Source organism: Brassica rapa, chromosome A01 (assembly GCF_000309985.2).
Source record: "Brassica rapa cultivar Chiifu-401-42 chromosome A01, CAAS_Brap_v3.01, whole genome shotgun sequence".
In the NCBI taxonomy this organism is placed as follows: Eukaryota; Viridiplantae; Streptophyta; class Magnoliopsida; order Brassicales; family Brassicaceae; genus Brassica; species Brassica rapa.
The window spans coordinates 10,395,835-10,416,164 of record NC_024795.2 but is presented as its reverse complement, the minus strand read 5'-3'; the positions used below and the strand labels follow the sequence as shown (position 1 = coordinate 10,416,164).

Below are 20,330 nucleotides of genomic sequence, written 5' to 3'. Positions count from 1 at the left end.
CTCCAGAAACGAAAAACACAATTCGTTTCCATGTTATTCCAATGTGGGAACCCACACTCATTTGTTAAATTCTTGCGCCGGTAAATTTCGTATTCGCCGGCACGTAATGTACCCGATGACGTCATTTAAACAGTTGACACGTTAAGTCCAATAAACGAAAGAAACAAAACATTGCGTGTTTCTGACAAGTGTGGGCTTTTTATAGGGAAAGGGCTTACATATAATGGGGTTGGTAAGTTTAAAGTGTTAAGTCATCGCTCATTAATGTATCCATCCAATTCAAGAAATAGTTCTGTAACATCCCGAGTTGTGATATGTGAAAAAAGCTTAAGAGAATTGATTTGGCTACCTATGTCACCAAAAGTTGATTTACCTTTTCCGGAACACATCCTGAAAGAACTCCAGAGTTAAGCGTGCTTGAGCTGGAGTAGTGGAAGGATGGGTGACCTATCGGGAAGTGATTCGCGATAGCGTACGAGTGAGGCCAAAGCATGGGAAAAGGTCGGGTGGTGATTGCAGGGTCAGTAAACAATGATTTCGAGCCTTGGAAAATTAACGGACCGACTGTCAGACGGGATGGGACCCACGGGCCGAGAGAGCGGGCATGGGTGGCCCATTAGCCGTGGGCGGGTCGGGGCGTTATAAGTGGTATCAGAGCTGGTTAGCCATCTCAGTTCCGACCTGAGAGGCGTCTTGAGACCTGTCGGGGGTGCAACGAGGACGTTGCGTTCTTTGAGAGGGGGTGAATTGTAATATCCCGAGTTGTGATATGTGAAAAAGGCTTAAGAGAATTGATTTGGCTACCTATGTCACCAAAAGTTGACTTACCTTTTCCGGAACACATCCTGAAAGAACTCCAGAGTTAAGCGTGCTTGAGCTGGAGTAGTGGAAGGATGGGTGACCTATCGGAAAGTGATTCGCGATAGCGTGCGAGTGAGGCCAAAGCATGGGAAAAGGTCGGGTGGTGATTGCAAGGTCAGTAAACAATGATTTCGAGCCTTGGAAAATTAACGGACCGACTGTCAGACGGGATGGGACCCACGGGCCGAGAGAGCGGGCATGGGTGGCCCATTAGCCGTGGGCGGGTCGGGACGTTATAGGTTCACACACAAATACAAATACTAATGAAAAATAGACATTAAACGTACGAATAACGAAACTGATTCATTTTAAATGTTTGAAACATAGTGAAGATACACCAATTCTGTTTCTAGGCATTACACATAAGGTTTGTTTCTGTTCAAATAACCCTAAAATTCAAGCACTAAGTGATGTTTTCAATACCTTTTTTTTACTTTGGTTCGGTGTCGATGTCTCCTTGATCCACAGTCAGATCACCAACCTAAAACCAAAGCAACATGATGACAGTTTCATAATAAAGTAAGTATTAAAAAGGAGAAGCCAATAGAATTACAAGTAGACTAAAATTACTTTGTCACCAATACCTATCATGCTAGATGTTAATATGCAAATGATTAAATCAGGTACATGGGTTTTAGATTAGTAATTTGTTTAAGACAGCAAATGATATATGAATTCTGATGTTTGTAAGTGCATGGATCCTTGGACATGTGTCGGCCATCAATAGTGAAGTTTGTTGTAATGGGCAATGAAAATGATACCACTAAGAGAAAATGGGTCCTAAGAGAGAAACAAAGGAGAAAGATGGGAAGTAACTATTAGAACTAAAGGGGATGCAAAACTAGAAGACTCGAGGCCACTACACGCACTTACATTACCAAACGTATGTCCCCGTGTGTGTATTCGCTTGCTTGAACGCTTAAGTAATTAAAAAGTATTAGAGATATTACAGGTGTTCCTCTTTATTAGTAAATGCTCCTAACTATGGAATCATTGGTCCAACATTGACATAACGAAAGTAGCTCATGATTCCAGAATATGCGGGAAGTGTAAACTTTATTCATTGTATAGAAGTTTAAATTCTAAAAAGCCATTTCATCATTATGCAGAATGAAAGCGAGAAAGTTTCAACATCTACCTGTTAATCACGGGAGATTTAAGAAGACTATTCCAACATTTAGATGAGTTGTGCCTTTTTAAGGTCGGACACTACTCCTCTGTCTTGGCTGCTCCTTTCGTTGTAAACCACCTGCAAACAAATTACAGGGAGAGAATGAGTCAACTCTGCAGAAGATAACCAGTCTATGTTGACGGAGAACAACATCACTCATGTCATTTAGCGTACCTTATCAATGATCCCATATTCAACAGCCTCACTGGGACTAAAATATTTCGGGCGTTTCATGTCAGCTTCAATCTGCTCCGGTGATTTACCAATATGCTTTGAATACAGCTTGACCTTGAGTATAACATTACATAGAACGGAAACACGTGTAATAATATCAGATAAGTTTGAAGGTAAAAGTGAAGAGTAAAGGAACGATAGTGCACACATCATTTTAGTTTTGCTAGTAACTGCATAAGTCATTCCCCGCATGTTAAACATATCTCACACACACAATGATATTCTACGTATATCACAAGGGTCCGCAACTGATTTTCATCTATATGAGTTCATAAAAAAGTTGATCTTCTCACCATTTCTGTCTTTATGTGCCTGATTTCTTTCCTTGCAATTTCAACATCGGTTGCTTGTCCTTGAAATCGAGCAATGGGCTACAAAGTTATCGAACAAAAGAAAATATACAGATGAGTAATAGGCGCGTGTGAATCATTAAGCCTAACTTGCTTCAAATCTGGAAAGAACAGTCGCCAGTTAGAATCTAAAATAAAAAGATTAGGAAGAACCTGTTTTATCATTATAGTTGATGAGGGCAATGCAGAACGATTTCCTTTAGCACCAGCAGTCAGAAGCAAAGCAGCTTCACCCCAAGCATTTCCAACGCAAAGAGTAAAGATTGGTGGTTTGACATACCTAAAGTCAAAGATAATATAAGCGTTGTTCCTGGATGAATATATATGTTCCGTCTCCCCAAAATAATAAGTCAAGAAATTTTTTAAGATGCAAATCTTCTTCAATTACGGTTTATAATACTTGGCCAAAGCAGTTCAAGGATTAGAGTTTAATCATAGATTCTTGCTAAGAAAGAGATGCGAGAATGACATAATAAATAAGAGGGATAAAGATTACTAACCCCATGACATCATAAATTGCAAAAGCCTCAGTATCATAGCCCAACTTCTCACCATTCTGAAATGTAAGAAAACAGATTCTCTTAATACATTATGAAGATTAGGTGATGGTTTTAGACATTTACATCAAACAACAGTTTCAAGTTCACTATTCAGCATGCATTCTCAAATCTGGCAGATTTTCTAACGGAAGCCTACCTTAGTCGTCCCTGTCGAGTTTATATAGAGGTAAATAGGCTTTTCCTCGTCTTCATACTGTAGGTAAAGGAACTCCGCGAGTATCAACTCAGTGACTGAAGGTACAAGAGACATTCCCAAATATACAATCCGGTTTTTGAACAGATAAGATGCCAAATCAGGAGGAGGTTGTTCATGTGCACTTCCTTTTGAAAAAGGTATAACCTGTTGATGGAAAGAAGCAAGCACACTCAGAAGAGCCATGAAAACAAATAAAATCTCACCAAAGGTGAAAGTAATCAACAAACATTGCAAATTAACTGCGATAGGTAGGTCAATCCAAATTCCCTATTGACAGCCAGATGATTCGTAACAATATGTATTGCCATAAAGATCAGAGCAATTGATGCATATGCAAGTGGCACACACATACTGAACTCTCATTGAGCAATCGCATAACGTGGTTCATGCTTAATACTCAACCCTCTATCTAAACATGTAGCATCTTCGATCAATCAAACAAATGAAAGGCATGAACACTCTTCACACTGAGAGCTAATTGCCTATATCTACTCTCTCTCTCTCTCTCTCTCTCTCTCTCTCTCTCTCTCTCTCTCTCTCTCTCTAATCTATTGGTTAGCCAGACAATTCAATTTCTGAATCAGCCACAGCCACGAAAACCTCGATTACGATAACCTAACAGTGGAGAGCTTTTTTAATCGAGAAACGATGCGAAATGTATACCATAGTGACAACACCGCGCTTAGGCTTGGAGCTGGAGATGTTCAACGGATTAAGCGATTCGGAGCGAAGCTTGGCGCCGCAGAAGTCACTAGAGATGCTTCCTCCGGTGTACGGGGAGAGCAAGCCGTTCGAGAGGGAAGCTCTGAGAGAAGAAGACGAAGAACATCTCACTTTAGATCTCAGGTTACGTGTTGACGACGGGATTATCGCTGGGGAACGAGCTCGGAGCGTTGTGAGGCTCGTCGCAGTCGCTGCTGCTACCTCCATTTTTTCCTTGGTTGCAGAGAGAGAGTCGACTGAGACCCCGAAACGATAACAGATAATACGTGTCGAATCGGGCTACCTAACTGTATTAATGGGCTATACAAATTCAAAGAATAGGCCCAATAGTTTCGGTTTATCTCTGGTACGGGGAATTTAAACCGGTTTTGATTTTATTCGAATAAACCGAAATAAACGCGATAATTAGCTAAACCGAGGAACTCCAATTCACGAGACTAGCAAACAAAACATCCACTGACAAAATCTTCTGTCGTATTCTGATTTTGTGTGGTTTTATATAAACCACCAAATGAGTAAATGTACTGAACCTGAATCGGTTCCCACTATAATCCTCAGCGAAAATGCGTTCACTTCACCTAATCGTCTTCATCATTATTATCAGTAAGTACGAATCTTTAGATTATTATTCAGAAGCTTTTGTAAGCATACTGTGAAACTAATCAAAACTTTTCTTATTTGCCTTCAAAAAGGTCTTTTGGTTAAAGCTTCGAAAAGCGACGATGGGTTTTGTTCAGCGCCTTCGCCTTCGATCGATGAGAAGACGAAACCCATTTACTGGAAAGTCACGAATCCAACACTCTCTCCTTCCCACCTCCAAGGTTTCCAAATCTTTTCTTATTCTCTTCGTGTCATTTACAAAGTTGGGTACTTGGTTAAGTTCGGTTTCTTGTCGAATAGGGTTAATCCGGTTTAGATAGTTCTTCAACCATTTAGCCTCTCCTCTTGCAAAAAAGATTTGAACTTTTGATCACTTAGGTGCTTGACATAGAAGTTATGGAAGCGTTGAAGTTCAGTTCTATGGATACAGATTCGTCTCCTTCTGAAAAGCTGTCCCTTTGCATATTTAGATGCATTTTCTGATCTGGTGTTAGGTTGATCATTCTGCATTTGGATCTTCATAATGTTTCTTAAGCATCAAGTTTCTAAATTCCCGTTGTTTTTTAGACTTGCCGGGGTATACAAGAAGTGTATACAAACGAGATCATGCGTTAATAACACCGGAAAGTCATGTATACAGCCCTTTACCTGACTGGTACGTACATCTCTTTTTCTTTATTCTGATAGCTACAAAAAGTCTGACAAGTCCTTAAAGCATATTATCTGTTGCTCAAATTTTACAGGACAAATACATTAGGGGCGTATTTGATCACACCAGCAATGGGTTCTCACTTTGTCATGTACTTTGCTAAAATGAAAGGTCTGTAATCAATATATCTTCTTATTGATCTACTCGTACAATTTTTGTGACCATCTTATCTAGCTGATTATCTACTGTCACTTGCAGGAATGTCAAGTTCAGGTTTACCTCCAAAGGACATAGAGCGGTATTGTTACTTATATGAGCTCCTCTCTCTATTTAACATTTACTTGTACTTATAATCTACATTATGCTTATTAATTTCTTTCAAATGTCTTGAATCTTCTCCAAGTCTTGTATTCGTGGTTGAGGGTGCTGTGACACTTACTAACACATCCAGTTCTTCAATTAAATTGACGGTATGATTTGTATGAAAAAAACAATTTACCCAAGCATTCTTCTGGTTACATCATTGCTACTCAACTTTGATTGCAAGATTTTTTCCATTAGTTTCTTCATTTTTCTGCCTATAATCCATTTTTTTACTGTAGGTTGATTCATATGCATACCTACCTCCAAACTTTTATCATTCCTTGGACTGTGTCGAGTCTGCAACACTTGTTGTCTTTGAGCGGAGGTTCTTCTTCTTACCCTTAATATGACAAAGCAATTTACAGGTCTCCTCTCTACGGTGTATAACTTTAAAACTTCTCCGGAATTACTACATCTCTAGGTATGAACATTTAGGAAGTCACACAACAGAGCTTATCGTTGGATCCACTGACAAGCAACAACTACTTGAGACTCCCGGTGAGGTAAGTGTGCAAAACTTCTCCACTCTTCTCAGAATGCATCCCATTTCAAGTTTTAGATTCTAAATCAGTCATCTCTGAAAAATCCATTTTGTTATTATAACAGGTTTTTGAGCTGCGGAAACTTCTTCCTGTCTCCCTTGCTTATGACTTCAACATCCATGTAACCACTTCATTTGATCTAATGAAACATTTAAGCTTTCTTTCGACTTATTAAGTTTAACTAGTATTGTTTCTGTCATATGCAGATTATGGATTTTCAGCCTGGAGACTTTCTCAATGTTAAGGTGCAGATCTCTTTAGCTTCATTACCATAGTGATTTTGATGCCATCAGTTGCTCTTTTTGATTCAGTCTTCTCATATGGTTTTGAAATGTCAAACAGGAAGTCCATTATAACCAACATGGTTTGTTGCTTCTGGAGGGCCAAGGCATTTATCGATTGGGCGATAACTGGTATTTAGCTACATTTTACATGATATAAGAAGTGTTTCTAACTTTTATGTGATCTTTCTCTTTAAATAGGTATCCAGTGCAGGCTGGTGATGTCATATGGATGGCTCCTTTTGTTCCTCAATGGTAAGAGACTGTCCCATAACTTAAAAATTTATATTATGTTTCGAACCTTTTGCAAGGATCAAACACTATTGGAACTGTGTCTTGATAACCTGGAAAGATCACTCGACCACACACTCTTAGCTACTGTTTGCTGTTTCAGGTATGCTGCGCTGGGAAAGACTAGGTCTCGGTATTTGTTGTACAAAGATGTCAATCGCAATCCGTTGTGATCAGAATATCTAAATTACTTGGTGTGATTTCGTAAAAGCCTCATGTTCATTAAAAACGTTAGCTACTAGTGTCATAATTGTATGAAGAAAACAAATTTGAAATGTCAGTTGCATCTACTACATGAAATCACATTAAAGAGGTTGCTTACGTTTCATCTGATGATGCTCAACTTCGGCTTCCTTCAAGAAGTCAATGATCCTCCATAACTATGCTTGTTCGTGCAAAAAAGAAGACGTGGTGTACAAGTCTTGTATGTCTCTCCCCACATCTGAATTATAGTGTGGTACTATAAGTCGTAAAATGAGAGAGCAAGTGAGCTTTGGCCATATAATTTGACAGAAACCTTCAAAGCTACCTCTCTATTTTTTTCTTTCCAGGATCTACTTGTAAACAGAATATAACTCACTTGGTTTATTATGATGCAGATGACAGAGAGAATATGAATCACCTTCCAACTTATCCTACACCCAAACTTGTAGCACTCAGTTTCCTATTATTATTATTTTATAGTTTCAATGGTGTTGTACTTACAAGACTTGACATCAGCGACAAAGGATCAACTATTATACTACTTACAAGACGTGAGATCAGTACAAAGAATCACCTATTTTACTCTATGCTAAAATGCAAGCCAGATGTCATTTGAAAAGTCGGCTAGTTCAACGGGGGACCATGTTATTGTTAAAAAGTAATAATAATCAAAGTCCTCCCATAGAAAATAGGCTCTTTAAGCACACATACTTGAGTGGTTCAAAAAAAAAAAAAGCACACATACTTGGAGATGAAGTTCAAGTATTGGAGAACAAAAAAGTTTATTAGAATATTTACTTTTCAATATAGCTTATTGTCAGTTTTCTTATTTCTAAAATGTCATGTATAAAATGCTAGCTGGCCAAAGTTCATTCCTATTTAAAGAGGACCATTTGATTCTAATAAAGATCATCTACTAAAATGATCAGTAAATGAGTTGTCACTTTCTCGGAACTAATCAAAATTAATTTTCATGCTGTAGAGGTAGTGGGCAGGTGATTGAAGACCTTTGTATTTTCTTGTTTTAACTTTAGCTTGTGCTAGCAGGTGTCAACAAAATTACTGTGGAGGCAGCCGCTTGGATGACTAGTGAAGCTATGTCTATTATCGTGGATGTCAATAGAGTAAGATACTAGTAATCAAGATGATAATATCTATGAGAGAATCAAGAAAGCTGCTCAAGATGGAGATATTGAGAGACTCTACAAGTTGGTTGCAGAAGATCCATATATTCTAAAACACTTTGATAGAGTGCCCTTTTGTGAGACGCCACTACACACTGCAGAAGAGAAAGGACAAACTCACTTTCCCATGGAGTTAATGACTCTCAAGCCGTCGCTTGCTTTGAAGTTAAATGCTTCAGGTTTCAGCCCTATGCAATTATCCCTGCGAAACAACCACATTCCAATGGTGAGAGGATTTATAGCAATGGACATCGGCTTAGTCAGCATCAAAGGAAGAGGAAGGATTACTCCTTTGCATCATGTGGCTAGATTAGGCGATGCAGAGTTGTTGGGTGAGTTATTGTGTTCTTGTCCTTCTTCAATAGATGATTTGACGATCAAGTGTGAGACAGCAGTTCACATTGCTGTGAAGAACCACCGGTTCTGTTGGGATGGGTTAAGAGAGCCAACAGGGAGGAGGTCTTGGACTGGAAGGATGAAGATGGTAAAACAGTCTTGCATATTGCTGCACTCACTAATCAACCTGAGGTAAACGCCTTCTTTTTTTATACCAAGAAAACAACGAGTTGGTTTAGTAGCTAAAACTTCTAACTCACCTAATAGGGATCTTGATTCAAGTCTAGTTAGGAGAAGTTATCCAAAAGAGAGTTAAATTACATAGTCTGGATCTCGTCCTATACGAGTCTAAGAGTTTATAAAAGTCTCTCTACATTTAGTTCCTCTTTTACCCCCTAAGGTTCTTGTTTTATTCAATACAAGTTCATGAATAAATGTATGATCTCATATTGCTCTAGCATCATCTGTTAATTTGTTTTCTTCGGTTGTGTTCTTTGTGAAAGTTGTTGAGATATTTTTGGCATACAAGCGGAGTTAAATGCCCTTGATTTTACAGGTCATGAAGTTGCTACGTGGAAGCGTGAAAGCAAAAGCGAAGAACTTGGATGGTAAGACTGCGATGGATATACTCCAAATTCACCAATCTCCTCTTTTTTCACCTGAAGCAACTAGTAGCCTATTCAACAATGCTAGAGAAAGACTAGTTTCTACTACCATAACAACTCTCGCCAAATATTTGAGCAAAAAACCATCTTTTATCGAGAAATGGAATAATGCCTTTGGGCTGACCAATCTGAGAAAGACTAGAAACACATCTCTGAACAGCAACGACAGTCGCAGTGTGATACTTGTGGTGGCTATACTGATAGTGAGGATTCGAAGCGCGGTGATAGGGACGACCACTTGGCAGGGCAGATGACTATGACTTTCTACGAAGCCATATTTTTCTATATCCCCAATGGGATAGCTTTCTTCATATCTCTATATGTGATCATGATTCTCACAGTTGGACTCCCCATGTGGAAGGTTCTCTATGGTTTCATAGCAGCTCTAGGGACGCTAATTTCGCAATGCCACACGGAACACCGCCCTGGGGAGGTCATATTGAAAGTTTTCCTCTTCACGTACCCAGCGATTACATCAATCATAGTGTTTGCTCCGTTTGCGGTATTCTTTCTGAACAAATGGTGCAGGCGTCGAGTAGACTTTCCGGCCAGGTACTTTAGCTCACCTCATGAGCTATTGTAAAAAAAAATGTGAAGCGTTCAAAAGTGCAAGTCTGGGATCATCTCTGCTTCCAGATTATCTTCCCTGCAACTTCAGGTCTATCTATGTTACATGTCTGTTTGGTGCAGTGCTATTTAGCCTTGTGTAAAACGAGTTTCTATACTTCTGCTAGATTTGTATTACTCAATTATCTTACTATCTGAATTATCAAAAATGCCAACAATGAAAACCTCAAAAGTGTCATTACACCATCAAACTTAACTGCAGTTTCTGTTCCTAGTAACTGGAAGAGGACACTTGGTACTACTACACTCAAAAGCGATTTGATCATATTATTAATACCATATGAACACACAGTTCGAAACTACGAACCAGGCCTCCTTGCGTTCGTGCTCTTTTTCTCACTCAATGCTTCAGCAAACGCGCCTATGATCTGCTGCTGCGACTCAAGCATCATCTGGCAATGCTTCAGCTCCATCTCCATCCTCGTCTTCTCCATCTCCCTCATCATCTCCATCTTCGAATTCTCCACTCTCACGAACATCTCTGTCAACATCTTCACCGAAGACACAACTTCATCAATCGGGTCAGACTCAACATCTGCTGCATTCATCTGCTCGTGCTTGAACCTAGACGACGACCCATAACCATTAGACACACCCGTGTTGTTGCTCCGGGGATAACTCCCGTCCTTTCTTCCATAACCATTGGCTCGCGACGAGCTCCTAGAGTGTTGAATCCTCGGGTTGAACCCTTCATCAAACTCATCATCATAATCCATCTCCGGAGAGAAATTGGCTTCAGGCTTACTAAAGTTCTTGGCTTTAAACCCATGAGAAGCGAAACTCCGATCACCAAAGGACTTCAACGGAAACCCACCACCAAACTCACCTGAAGAAGGCTTCCCATGAGAGCCCTTAAGCCTAGTTGCCTTAGGCACTAACACAATCTCTTCATCAGAATCAGCATCGAAGTCACCACTAACCTTAGGGTTACCATTGTACCTCCTCTTCAACCCAAACCCACCTCCTGAGTCGTGATCTGAATCGAAACCGCCGTACATCTTCATCTGACTCTTTGACCTAGATCTAACCCCAAACCCATCTCGAGGCGAATCGAATTTCCCAGACCTCTTCGACCTAACCCTAAATCCATCTAAACCGTTACTCTCATCGTCGTTATCCAGATCCGGATCGTACGGTTCCACGGCGGTTGGAGTCACCGGCGCGAACTCCATCGCATCCAATATAGGGAACAGATCCCAAGAGGAAGAGAACTTGCCTGGCCGGTTCAGAGACCTCTGCTTCTCGCCGCGGTAACGTTTCCGAAGCTTCTCGATCTTGTGTCGGCATTGGATCGCTGATTTCGCCGGACCTCCGAGGGTATGCAGCGAGGAGACAGCGGCGGCGACGTCGTCCCAATCAGCCGCGCGGAGGTTCCCGCGGCGGAGGGCGAACCACTTGTCTTTGTAGGCGTTGACGAGGGCAGCAGTCTCCTCGTCGTTCCAGCACGGAGGCGGGACTCTCCTGGTCGTGGTGGACGCGACGGTGACGGCGGTGGAAGGATCGACGGCCATGGCGACGGGAGATCCATCGGGGGTTGACATGGCGGCGGAGAAGAAGAAATTAGGGATAGGGGAGAGAGCGGTGGGTTAGGGATAATAAAGAGGCGGAGGAGAGGCGTAGGTTAGAAAAGTTAGGAGAGGAGGTGGCCGGTTAAAGAGTTGTACTAAAGTGCGCCGTGGAGTGGGTGACGTGTGCGCACCCGACGCACCTTCTCCACCTCCGCCGCATACGTTTAACAAACCCTATTTACCGGTTAAGCATAAATAAACCAACGGTTTTGTTTCAAATTATTTGGTATTTTTTTAATCTATTCAGTTTGTATTGGTTTGCCTCCGGTTTAATGTTTACGAATTTGGAAAATTTGGAAATATTAGTATTAACCATAAACTTCCATTTAAATGCAAAAATATTCCCAGGCTTGTTTACGTTTTACGTAGCATCACTATTTTATGCACAATGAGAAAAAAAAAAAGGTTAAAACAATACTATTCTGAGCTGAGTTCTCGACTGTTCTTCACGAACCGGGCTCTGCTTGTTCTTGGCCCGACTTCATTCTCCGTACAGTTAACGACACCGGTTTCTCCAGGACAGAGACATTAACGCTGTTCCAGACATCGGCTATTGTTGGTAAACCTGCAATCCTCTCAGCAACGTCCATGTCTTCTGGTAAAACAGATCCGAATACAGTGTAAGATTGCTTCCATTCGTGGTGGTTTGCTAGACTGATGAAGAATTCTGGTCCTGATCCGACCCATGCAACAGAGCCACGGGTTATGGTTGGGCAGTGCTCGGTTGGGACTGGCGTGAAGATGTTTCCCTCGGGCTGGAGTATGCCTTGAATCATGGCGTATGGTGGACCGTAGGGAGCCTGCAGGAACGTGGAGAAAGGATGAGACTTTTCATAACAAGCATAATATATGTTCATTTACAGAATAAAAAGTGTGCTGGTATCAACAAACTAAAACGAAAAATGAACCGGTCGAAGCAACAAAAAGGGTAGTTGATAAAAGCAATTAAACTCTACAGTGTAGAATCTTTTAGAAGATGCACATTCTATAAGAAGAAAGATGTGCAATCAGATGAACCAAAAGGCTCAAGAGTATCAAATTGATAGAAATCATAGGCATAACACATGGATCACAGTTGTTACTATGCGATCAAACCAGTCACGGTTTATGGGCCAGTTAAAATCTGTTGTGTCTGGCATTATACACGCGAAACGAACAAGCAATTCAAAGGAAATTAAATTGGTAGAAACAGCAACAAGCATACTCGATACATTCTGAAACCAGAGCCAGCATAGAACTATAATGTGGGTTTAAACCAGCAGTCAGTCGCTATTGATTCACACGCGTGATGTTTGATATCAAAGAGATATTAGCTGATAAAACGTATAATCAGATGGCTAAAAGTCTATCACACATCTGAATTTCGATACAGAAAAACGAATGTTTTATAATAAAAGGTAAAATAGATGAATCAAATATCAGAGAGTTTATTAAATTGAGATCATAACACCAGAATCAATATGTATACTATGAGAAAATGGCTTAGCTGCTATGATCTATAGTATAGATTCTATACTGGCAAGCCATCTGATACTTAAAAGGCAAATCTGTGAAAGGTATCTTACATTGTTTATATGATAGCCTTCTGAGTCCCAATATGATCCCCGGTTCTCTGCCCGATGAAACTGGCAGCCTGCGCAGTGGCGTTGAGTTAACAAACTAAGAATGTAGTACACTGAGTGAGGAGCGCACTCAGGGTGAAGCTGCAAAAAAAGTTAAGCATCCACGTCATATCTGGAACTTACCCTTCGGGAGTACAAAAAAGACAAAGAAACTAAGATACACTCACTTTGACATGAAGTACACCGTGGTCAGTCTCAAAACCAACAATGCCCTAACAGAAGCAAGACAGTTTAATCAGTATTATCCCAAACACTATTTTTGTTGTCATGATACGAAGGAAAGCAGAGGAGTTATCATCACAGATTAGAAGGAAACTCAGAACAAATTGAATGTATAATCTTATGAATCTTGAGGAACAGAGCACAGTTATTATCATCCATTCAGGTAGACAAAACCAAACAAAACAGGCTGAGTAAGTAGATGTTTTTAGGAAACTGAGAGCACAATTTAAGTAACTTCGTGAAGTAGTAAACCTAATGAAACTCATTGTTGCATCAACTTTGCGATCAACGGAGACTACCTGGCCTTGTCCGAAGATAAGCCCAGAAGTCCACATAAATTTCTGCCCACCTTCCTGTCGATCAGGCACCAAGACATCTTTCTGCTTCTTCAACCAACACTGCGCAGAGAAGAAACAAAACACATAGAAAACCTTCACGTTAACTTGAATCGATAGCAAGTGTCTTTTGCGCATCACCGAGTTTCTTTTCTTTTTTTGGTAATACAAGCATTTTGTCGAACACTTAGGCGGCAAGATCCAAGGACAGTTAATCAAATCAATAAACGTCGTCACAATTCGATTCTTCGATCACAAGAGATAAGCCTCACCTCTCCAAACTTGGGCCCGCAAGCCTCTTTGTTTCCACAGAACACCCACGTATCGCACAAGCAAGGCCCGTCGTTACCGCTGCACATAGCTTTACACGCCTTGCAACATTCACCCGGCGACTCAAACTTGAAATCCGTCCCCCACTTCACCGCCGGTCCCCACAGCTCCAGATTAGCCACTCCACGGCAACACCCGCCGCCGTCTACACGGGCATGATCTCGCGAGTCCGTGAACCGGACGGCCGAATCGAGTGTGTGATCTTGGGGACGGGGACGGAGAATATTAAAGAAGACGGCGTAGACGGTAAGACAAGAGATCAGACCGATGAAGAGGAGAGCGGTGGAGGTGAAACGACCACGAACGCTGTCGTTTAATCGACGGGGCATCGCCGGAAACTCCGATGATTAGTTGACACGTGTGAAGAATATACGAAAGCCAAAAGAATAGACAAGTGAAGTTTCATGTGAAATTGAAATAACGAAAGGAATCTATGAATAATATTGAAGAGAGAGAAGAGATGGTTTAGTGAGTCAACTCGCGCGAATTGTGATCTGATGCTTTGTCCTCTTTAGGAAGTTTCCTGGTTCGGCGTTTATATTGAGGTGACAACAAAACGCTGCCGTTTTGGGGAATAAACTATAGGTTGATGACTTGATGAGAGAGTTCTATCACAAAATGCTGCAGTATTTTGTAATCCACGACACTATATACGTTGCTCTTTATGATTTGGGCCGCATACGAGATCCGATAAAACGTCCATTTCAGGTTGCATATGCTTCAACAACAAGACACATAACCTCTTGAACCACAACGACGAAGCTGTTTGACTCGAGAACCAGAATCAAACACACAAACTCGCTGATACACTCTCTGACGAACTCGACGAAGTAAGTAAAAAAGTTGAGTTTGTAGAATAATAGAGATAGGAAGAAGAATGCGGAAAAGATAGAAAATGGACACAAGAAATTGTTTATCTAGTAGTTCACCTAGAATGATTTACATTCACTGGGGTCTGGCAAGAGGTAATCCACTATAATCTCAAGTACAAAGAATATACAACCTCTTATTTTCTCACAACCAAAGCTCACAAACCAAGTTAGATCTTTTCTTGGACAAAGGAGAAAAAGTACACACGAGCTCATCTTATATAGTAGGAGTCTATTAGGTTAACTTAGTCGGATTAGGGCATTAGTCCCTTTTCATAAACCTATTAGGAAATATTCCAAAATACTTGCAACTTATATATCTCCATGAAAGTAATATTTTCAGGATCCTGTCGACTTTCATATCTCCATAAAAATAATATTTTATTTTCCTAATATGACGTTCTTGTCTTGGTTTAAATTACTCAATCTTGTTTGATTTTCATCATCAAATCATGACTCAATTCATGACGGATTCTCTGACGTAACCACTGATGAATCCCAACACAACCAAATTGTTTTGCAGCAACTTCAGGTCAGGCTTATGATTCGCTATCTGGTCAGGTTAATCAAGGCGAGGAACGAAACTTCCATTTTTCTTCAATGTGAATCTGCTCCATCTATTTATGTGCGGATAGTTTGGTTGGATTAAGGCCCAAAAGCAAAAACAAAAACAAATTGTTCTTTTTTTTTGTGCATTGAAAACGTATTATAGAGACAACCCGTTGAAAACAAACACACAATTTTTCTAATCAAGTTTTATTGAGTCAGATATTGATTTGGAACTATTATGATCATTTTAATATGCTATATACATATAATCAGTCACTTGATAATTCAACACATTAACTTATTATTAGGTTACGTTGTACTTGCAATTGTTCGTTCTGAATTTTATATTAACCACATTTATTAACCTTATCTCGTCGTTTAGCTTTGTTCCTTTCCATCATTACAACTTCAAGATTTTATTTTTATTTTGCAAGGCTCTGTCTGAATGTAGATAACAATTAACTATCTACATTGGAAAGATGCGTTTGGGAGCCCATAGAAAAAAAGAATAAAGACATGCACTTTTGGATGATATGAGAATATAAATATTTAGAAAGTCAAGTTGCCTAAACTTATCCCTCCACTCATTGGATCGGTTTTGAACGGTGTCGTTTCTATCGTCTCAAGGCATTTGTAGATAGCCGCTTTATTGGTGACACGTGGCTATAGATTACCATCTCAAACCATCAGGTGACACATCTTTCCTCTTATCATCTTGTTATTTACAGTACTACCCCTTATGCTAATCTTCCTTTACTTAAACTAGAAGAAAAAGAGTTATCAAATTAAACGGCCGATCTGTGATCATGAATCTAATTAAGTCAAGAGTCATGACACGGTTAATATATTCCTGATTGAATTGATGACCGTTTCTCTTATTTCAAAACTCTATTTGTTAATTGCGATTTTTGTATTACCATACCAATTCAGATCCTTTAACTGTTGAATTCATACTTTAGAGTTTATTATTAATTAAGGTCTATTATTTATAAATATGATGTATGATTATAAATATAGGGAGTTGAAATCCCATCTTAATCCATTAAAAATCGTCGTTGGACTTTTTCTTGTTTAGGTACCAGTCTATGAGTAAAGTTTTTCAATTTCATTGTTAAATTGTAGGAGTAATGTTTAAGGCCTTTGTTATTTTTATAATAAGATTATTAATTCGGAAGTTGCCTTTATGACCTTACTTGGACTTATCTTAATGTCTTTAATCCATACAAAACATATAACATAACTATCTGATGACACATATGGTTCTACTTCTTAACTTTTAATATATATGCAGATTTTGTTCTTATCAGGGATATAAACTAAAAAGTCAGTTTACCTTTCAGGCTTTTCACAAATCCAAATATCACCTTGCTATCTATGCTTGGGCGGCAAGATGACAATATTATATTTCATTAATTAAGGTCTTTATTAGAATGGTTGAATAGAAATACAATTCTATTAATTACTAGTCAAAATATGCGAAATCGCCAGTCTTCTATTATTCTACATATATTATTAAGTTTTTTTAACATCATGTTAATAATAGGTTTGATGTGTTATGTTTGATTAACAATATAAGTAGTATAACTGTGTAATTAAAAACATGAAAATTGTGATGTTTGTCATGGCAGCCACGTAGAAGCAGACTGCACAAGTCAAATTCCTTGTATTAGTCACAATTCAACAAAAGCATCTAGATAAATTCTCTTGCCACTTTTACAAGTTATTGACATATTAATGACCTAAAATAGTCTTAAATAGGAGAGAATTAATTCACCAACCTGAATCCTAAACTTTTATGCACGGCATAAATGTTTGAGCATTGAATCTCTAAGCATTTAATTTATCACACTAAAAAAAGGGGAGTCATCTGGTATCTTATCAGAATAATACTCTATGATTAGTGAGGTGAAGGATTTAACAAATCACATAAAAAACAAAACTTAATTATCAAGTGGGGACGAATGGCAAAGATGTAAATAAACCGAAACGCGAGGGACTTATTTAACCAACCCTCTCTTTACCTTAGCTTCAAAACAGAGATCCCCTCCTCTTCATCATCATCATCATCATCATCATCATCATTTCGCGTCTTTCTGATCACAGAAACCCTAATTTCTTAAGAACCCTAATCTCGATTCCACCCTTCTTCCTTCCAGACTCTGTATGTAAATGCATCTAAAGAATTCAACTGTAGCAGAACGGCGGTTCATCGGAAAAGAAGCCGCCAGTTATCCACCTTCCTCCGATTTGGATCCGAAACCAAAGATTAAGCATCATCGCCCCCTTCAAGTACCCGAAACGCTAACCCCAGAGAAACCCACGTACCGAAGCGCCATTGGAGCAAACCCTTATAACCAATCGCAAGCCCAGAGCCATCTCACCGTCGAAATCCCAGATTCATCGCCTCCGCAAAAGAGGCCTGCAGCGGCGGCGGCTCAATCCTCTCATCCGTTTAACGATTTCCGCCGCGGAGGAGGAGGAAGCGACCGTGGAAGCTTGGGTCTTTTGTCGTTTCTCTCATCGTCTCTTCCGTCGAATCAGAAGCTGCTCCGTCAAGTCATCCGAGTTCGTTTGATATGTTTCCACCTCCGTTTCCTGCTTCTTCTCTCCGTTCCTCCTCTCTACATCTTCTTCCTGTTAATCAGTGTCCGAGTCGTCCTCCTCTTCGTCTTCTCCATCATCGCTTTCTCGTTCATCCTCTCGATCTCTCTCAAGTTCGCTCTCCCTCACTTACCCTCGATTCGTCTCTTCATCGCTCGCTTGCTCTCCCTCAGCCCCACAAGATCCTCCTCCTCTTCCTCTTCCTCCTCTCAAGAGAGGACGAAACAGGTTGTTTGGTCAATCGGGTCAAAGCCTGTTACGGAGAAGAAGACTAACTCCGGCTCTTGGGTTCAGAAGTACAGCTCTGGGGATGTGTACGAGGGAGAGTTTCTTAGGGGGAAGTGTTCAGGGAGTGGAGTTTATTACTATTCGATGAAGGGTAAGTACGAAGGAGATTGGGTTGATGGGAAGTATGATGGCTTTGGAGTTGAGACGTGGGCTAAAGGAAGTAGGTACAGAGGTCAATACAGGCAAGGGATGAGACATGGAACTGGAATCTATAGGTTTTATACGGGGGATGTGTATGCTGGTGAGTGGTCTAATGGACAGAGCCATGGATGTGGTGTGTATACCTCTGAGGATGGTAGCAGATTTGTTGGAGAGTTCAAATGGGGTGTTAAACATGGTCTTGGTCACTACCATTTCAGGTGAGATAATCATCAGTTTTTAAGTTGGTTTGTTTGTTAGCTATGTGCATTGTCTTGTCTTATTGGCTCGAACACTATAGAGTCATTTAAGTTTGTAGAAATGGTTGAGCTTTTGGGTATAAGGATGAACTTTAAGGCCACATGTTATTGATGTCTAATGGTTTTGGTAAATAACTATGGTTTCTGAAAAGTTTTGGTTCTGTCTCGACTTTGTCGTTACGGTTAGGCTGTAGTAGGTCCATGTCTATGTTGCTAGTGGGGACGTTCTATCATGAGTTCTTGATGATGGATTGTTAGGCGTCCCTCACCTTTTTTGTTGCTGACTTGAGCGTTGATCGTAAAGCAATTGCATCATCTTCCCTTCTTTAGTGATTACCCATCTGACTTGAAAGCCATGTATGTCCCTATTGCAGAAATGGCGATACATATGCTGGAGAGTACTTTGCAGACAGGATGCATGGTTTTGGAGTGTATCTATTTGGAAACGGACATCGGTATGAAGGAGCGTGGCATGAAGGGAGAAGGCAAGGGCTTGGTATGTACACATTCAGGAACGGTGAGACACAGGCTGGGCATTGGGAAAACGGTGTTCTCAGCTGTCCTACCGAGCAGACAACCCGTCCCGATTCATCGTTTTCCATCAGTCACTCCAAGGTTCTAGACACTGTCCAGGTAGAGCCTATTAATCTTTATCTTGAAGAAATTTGTATTTTCACAATGTATCCAGTAAATGGATCACGCTTATGAGTTTTAACCCTTATCTCTTTTCTCTCTTCTGTTTACAGCAAGCAAGGAAAGCAGCAGAGAAAGCACGTGAAGTTGTGAAAGTGGAAGAGAGAGTAAACAGAGCAGTGATGGTCGCAAACCGAGCAGCTAATGCTGCTAGAGTTGCTGCTACAAAGGCTGTTCAAACCCAAACATATTACAGTAGTGGCGGCGGCGATGATCCCTTGTGAGTAGTTACTGTGGCAAAAGCTTTTGACATAGTCAGCAACCATGAATCTCACCTCGAACTTCTTGGATGACACGAGATAGAAAGACGTCTAGAGAAGAGACTCAAAAATTTGCATCTACGTTGAGATTTTTGTGAAGGTAAACGAACCACTTGGAACCAATGTCGAGATCTCATAAGTAAATAAATAATAGATCTGGGCTACGGAGCAAGGCTATACAGGTTTCCTCCCACTTCTTTTAGACTTGTTTTTATAAGCAAGGCTGGTTTTATAAACTGTACATAGAGGTTGTTGAAGAGTAAGCAATGTGTGTTAACAATAGATCGTTGTAACCCAATGTAAGAGAAGCAACAAAACATTGTCTTCTTGTTACAAAAACGTGTGAAAATAACATCTCTTCCCACTAAGATTGCTTTTAATAGAAAAAATGACATGAGAAATCCAGATTTGAATCAACTTCACAAACCCCCAACAAAGATAATATAGAAATCTGACAGTTATTATAGATATGAATTGATCCTGTACAAAACTGACATTATATAAACTTATCCTTGAAAGTATTAAACTTTTACCAAATTCTGTTTTTTTTTTATGTATACACAAGAAACCCAGATTGATTGATTGATATAACATTGTAAGAGACAAAAAAAAAATGCATACTGTTTGAGATATCTTTATTCTTTATTATCCATTACCACACTGTATAATGTACCTATGTGGGTGAGAATCTACACTAGAGAAGCCTCCTCAACCTTATCACTGATCTTACTTCTGACAAAAGTTTTGTCACAAAACCC

The 20,330-nt window shown here is 40.0% G+C and overlaps 5 protein-coding genes, 1 long non-coding RNA gene and 1 pseudogene across 6 annotated transcripts; 4 read left to right on the top strand and 3 right to left on the bottom strand.

Moving 5' to 3' along the window:
• The first annotated feature begins 35 nt into the window (after positions 1-35).
• On the top strand, positions 36-1,417 carry LOC117133507. The gene is made up of 2 exons (XR_004457358.1): positions 36-289; positions 1,101-1,417. It is a non-coding gene; the product is annotated as an uncharacterized LOC117133507 (long non-coding RNA).
• On the bottom strand, positions 1,139-4,347 carry LOC103868942 (ATP-dependent Clp protease proteolytic subunit-related protein 4, chloroplastic). Its single transcript, XM_009146993.2, has 8 exons — positions 4,036-4,347; positions 3,313-3,516; positions 3,117-3,172; positions 2,770-2,896; positions 2,560-2,637; positions 2,207-2,320; positions 2,000-2,110; positions 1,139-1,342 (listed from the first exon to the last, which is right to left on the bottom strand). The coding sequence occupies exons 1-7, from the start codon at positions 4,300-4,302 to the stop codon at positions 2,039-2,041; spliced, it is 918 nt and encodes a 305-aa protein (XP_009145241.1). The 5' UTR covers positions 4,303-4,347; the 3' UTR covers positions 1,139-1,342; positions 2,000-2,038.
• A 187-nt stretch (positions 4,348-4,534) lies between these two features.
• LOC103868931 ((S)-ureidoglycine aminohydrolase) lies at positions 4,535-7,149 on the top strand. The gene is made up of 13 exons (XM_009146984.2): positions 4,535-4,698; positions 4,788-4,916; positions 5,263-5,350; positions 5,439-5,515; positions 5,603-5,642; positions 5,748-5,814; positions 5,947-6,032; positions 6,129-6,210; positions 6,314-6,370; positions 6,456-6,494; positions 6,592-6,662; positions 6,732-6,785; positions 6,925-7,149. The coding sequence occupies exons 1-13, from the start codon at positions 4,659-4,661 to the stop codon at positions 6,992-6,994; spliced, it is 900 nt and encodes a 299-aa protein (XP_009145232.1). The 5' UTR covers positions 4,535-4,658; the 3' UTR covers positions 6,995-7,149.
• A 1,196-nt stretch (positions 7,150-8,345) lies between these two features.
• LOC103869204 lies at positions 8,346-9,844 on the top strand (annotated as a pseudogene).
• A 107-nt stretch (positions 9,845-9,951) lies between these two features.
• LOC103868920 (protein FIP2) lies at positions 9,952-11,551 on the bottom strand. Its single transcript, XM_009146975.3, has one exon. The coding sequence runs from the start codon at positions 11,376-11,378 to the stop codon at positions 10,137-10,139; it is 1,242 nt and encodes a 413-aa protein (XP_009145223.1). The 5' UTR covers positions 11,379-11,551; the 3' UTR covers positions 9,952-10,136.
• Positions 11,552-11,705: 154 nt separating this feature from the next.
• Positions 11,706-14,539, bottom strand: LOC103868909. The gene is made up of 5 exons (XM_009146965.3): positions 13,857-14,539; positions 13,549-13,647; positions 13,195-13,239; positions 12,971-13,108; positions 11,706-12,205 (listed from the first exon to the last, which is right to left on the bottom strand). Exons 1-5 carry the CDS (start codon positions 14,241-14,243, stop codon positions 11,852-11,854), a joined length of 1,023 nt encoding a protein of 340 aa, XP_009145213.1. The 5' UTR covers positions 14,244-14,539; the 3' UTR covers positions 11,706-11,851.
• Positions 14,540-17,196: 2,657 nt separating this feature from the next.
• Positions 17,197-19,973, top strand: MORN. Its single transcript, XM_009146958.3, has 3 exons — positions 17,197-18,580; positions 18,994-19,252; positions 19,366-19,973. The coding sequence occupies exons 1-3, from the start codon at positions 17,502-17,504 to the stop codon at positions 19,534-19,536; spliced, it is 1,509 nt and encodes a 502-aa protein (XP_009145206.1). The 5' UTR covers positions 17,197-17,501; the 3' UTR covers positions 19,537-19,973.
• Positions 19,974-20,330: the final 357 nt, after the last annotated feature.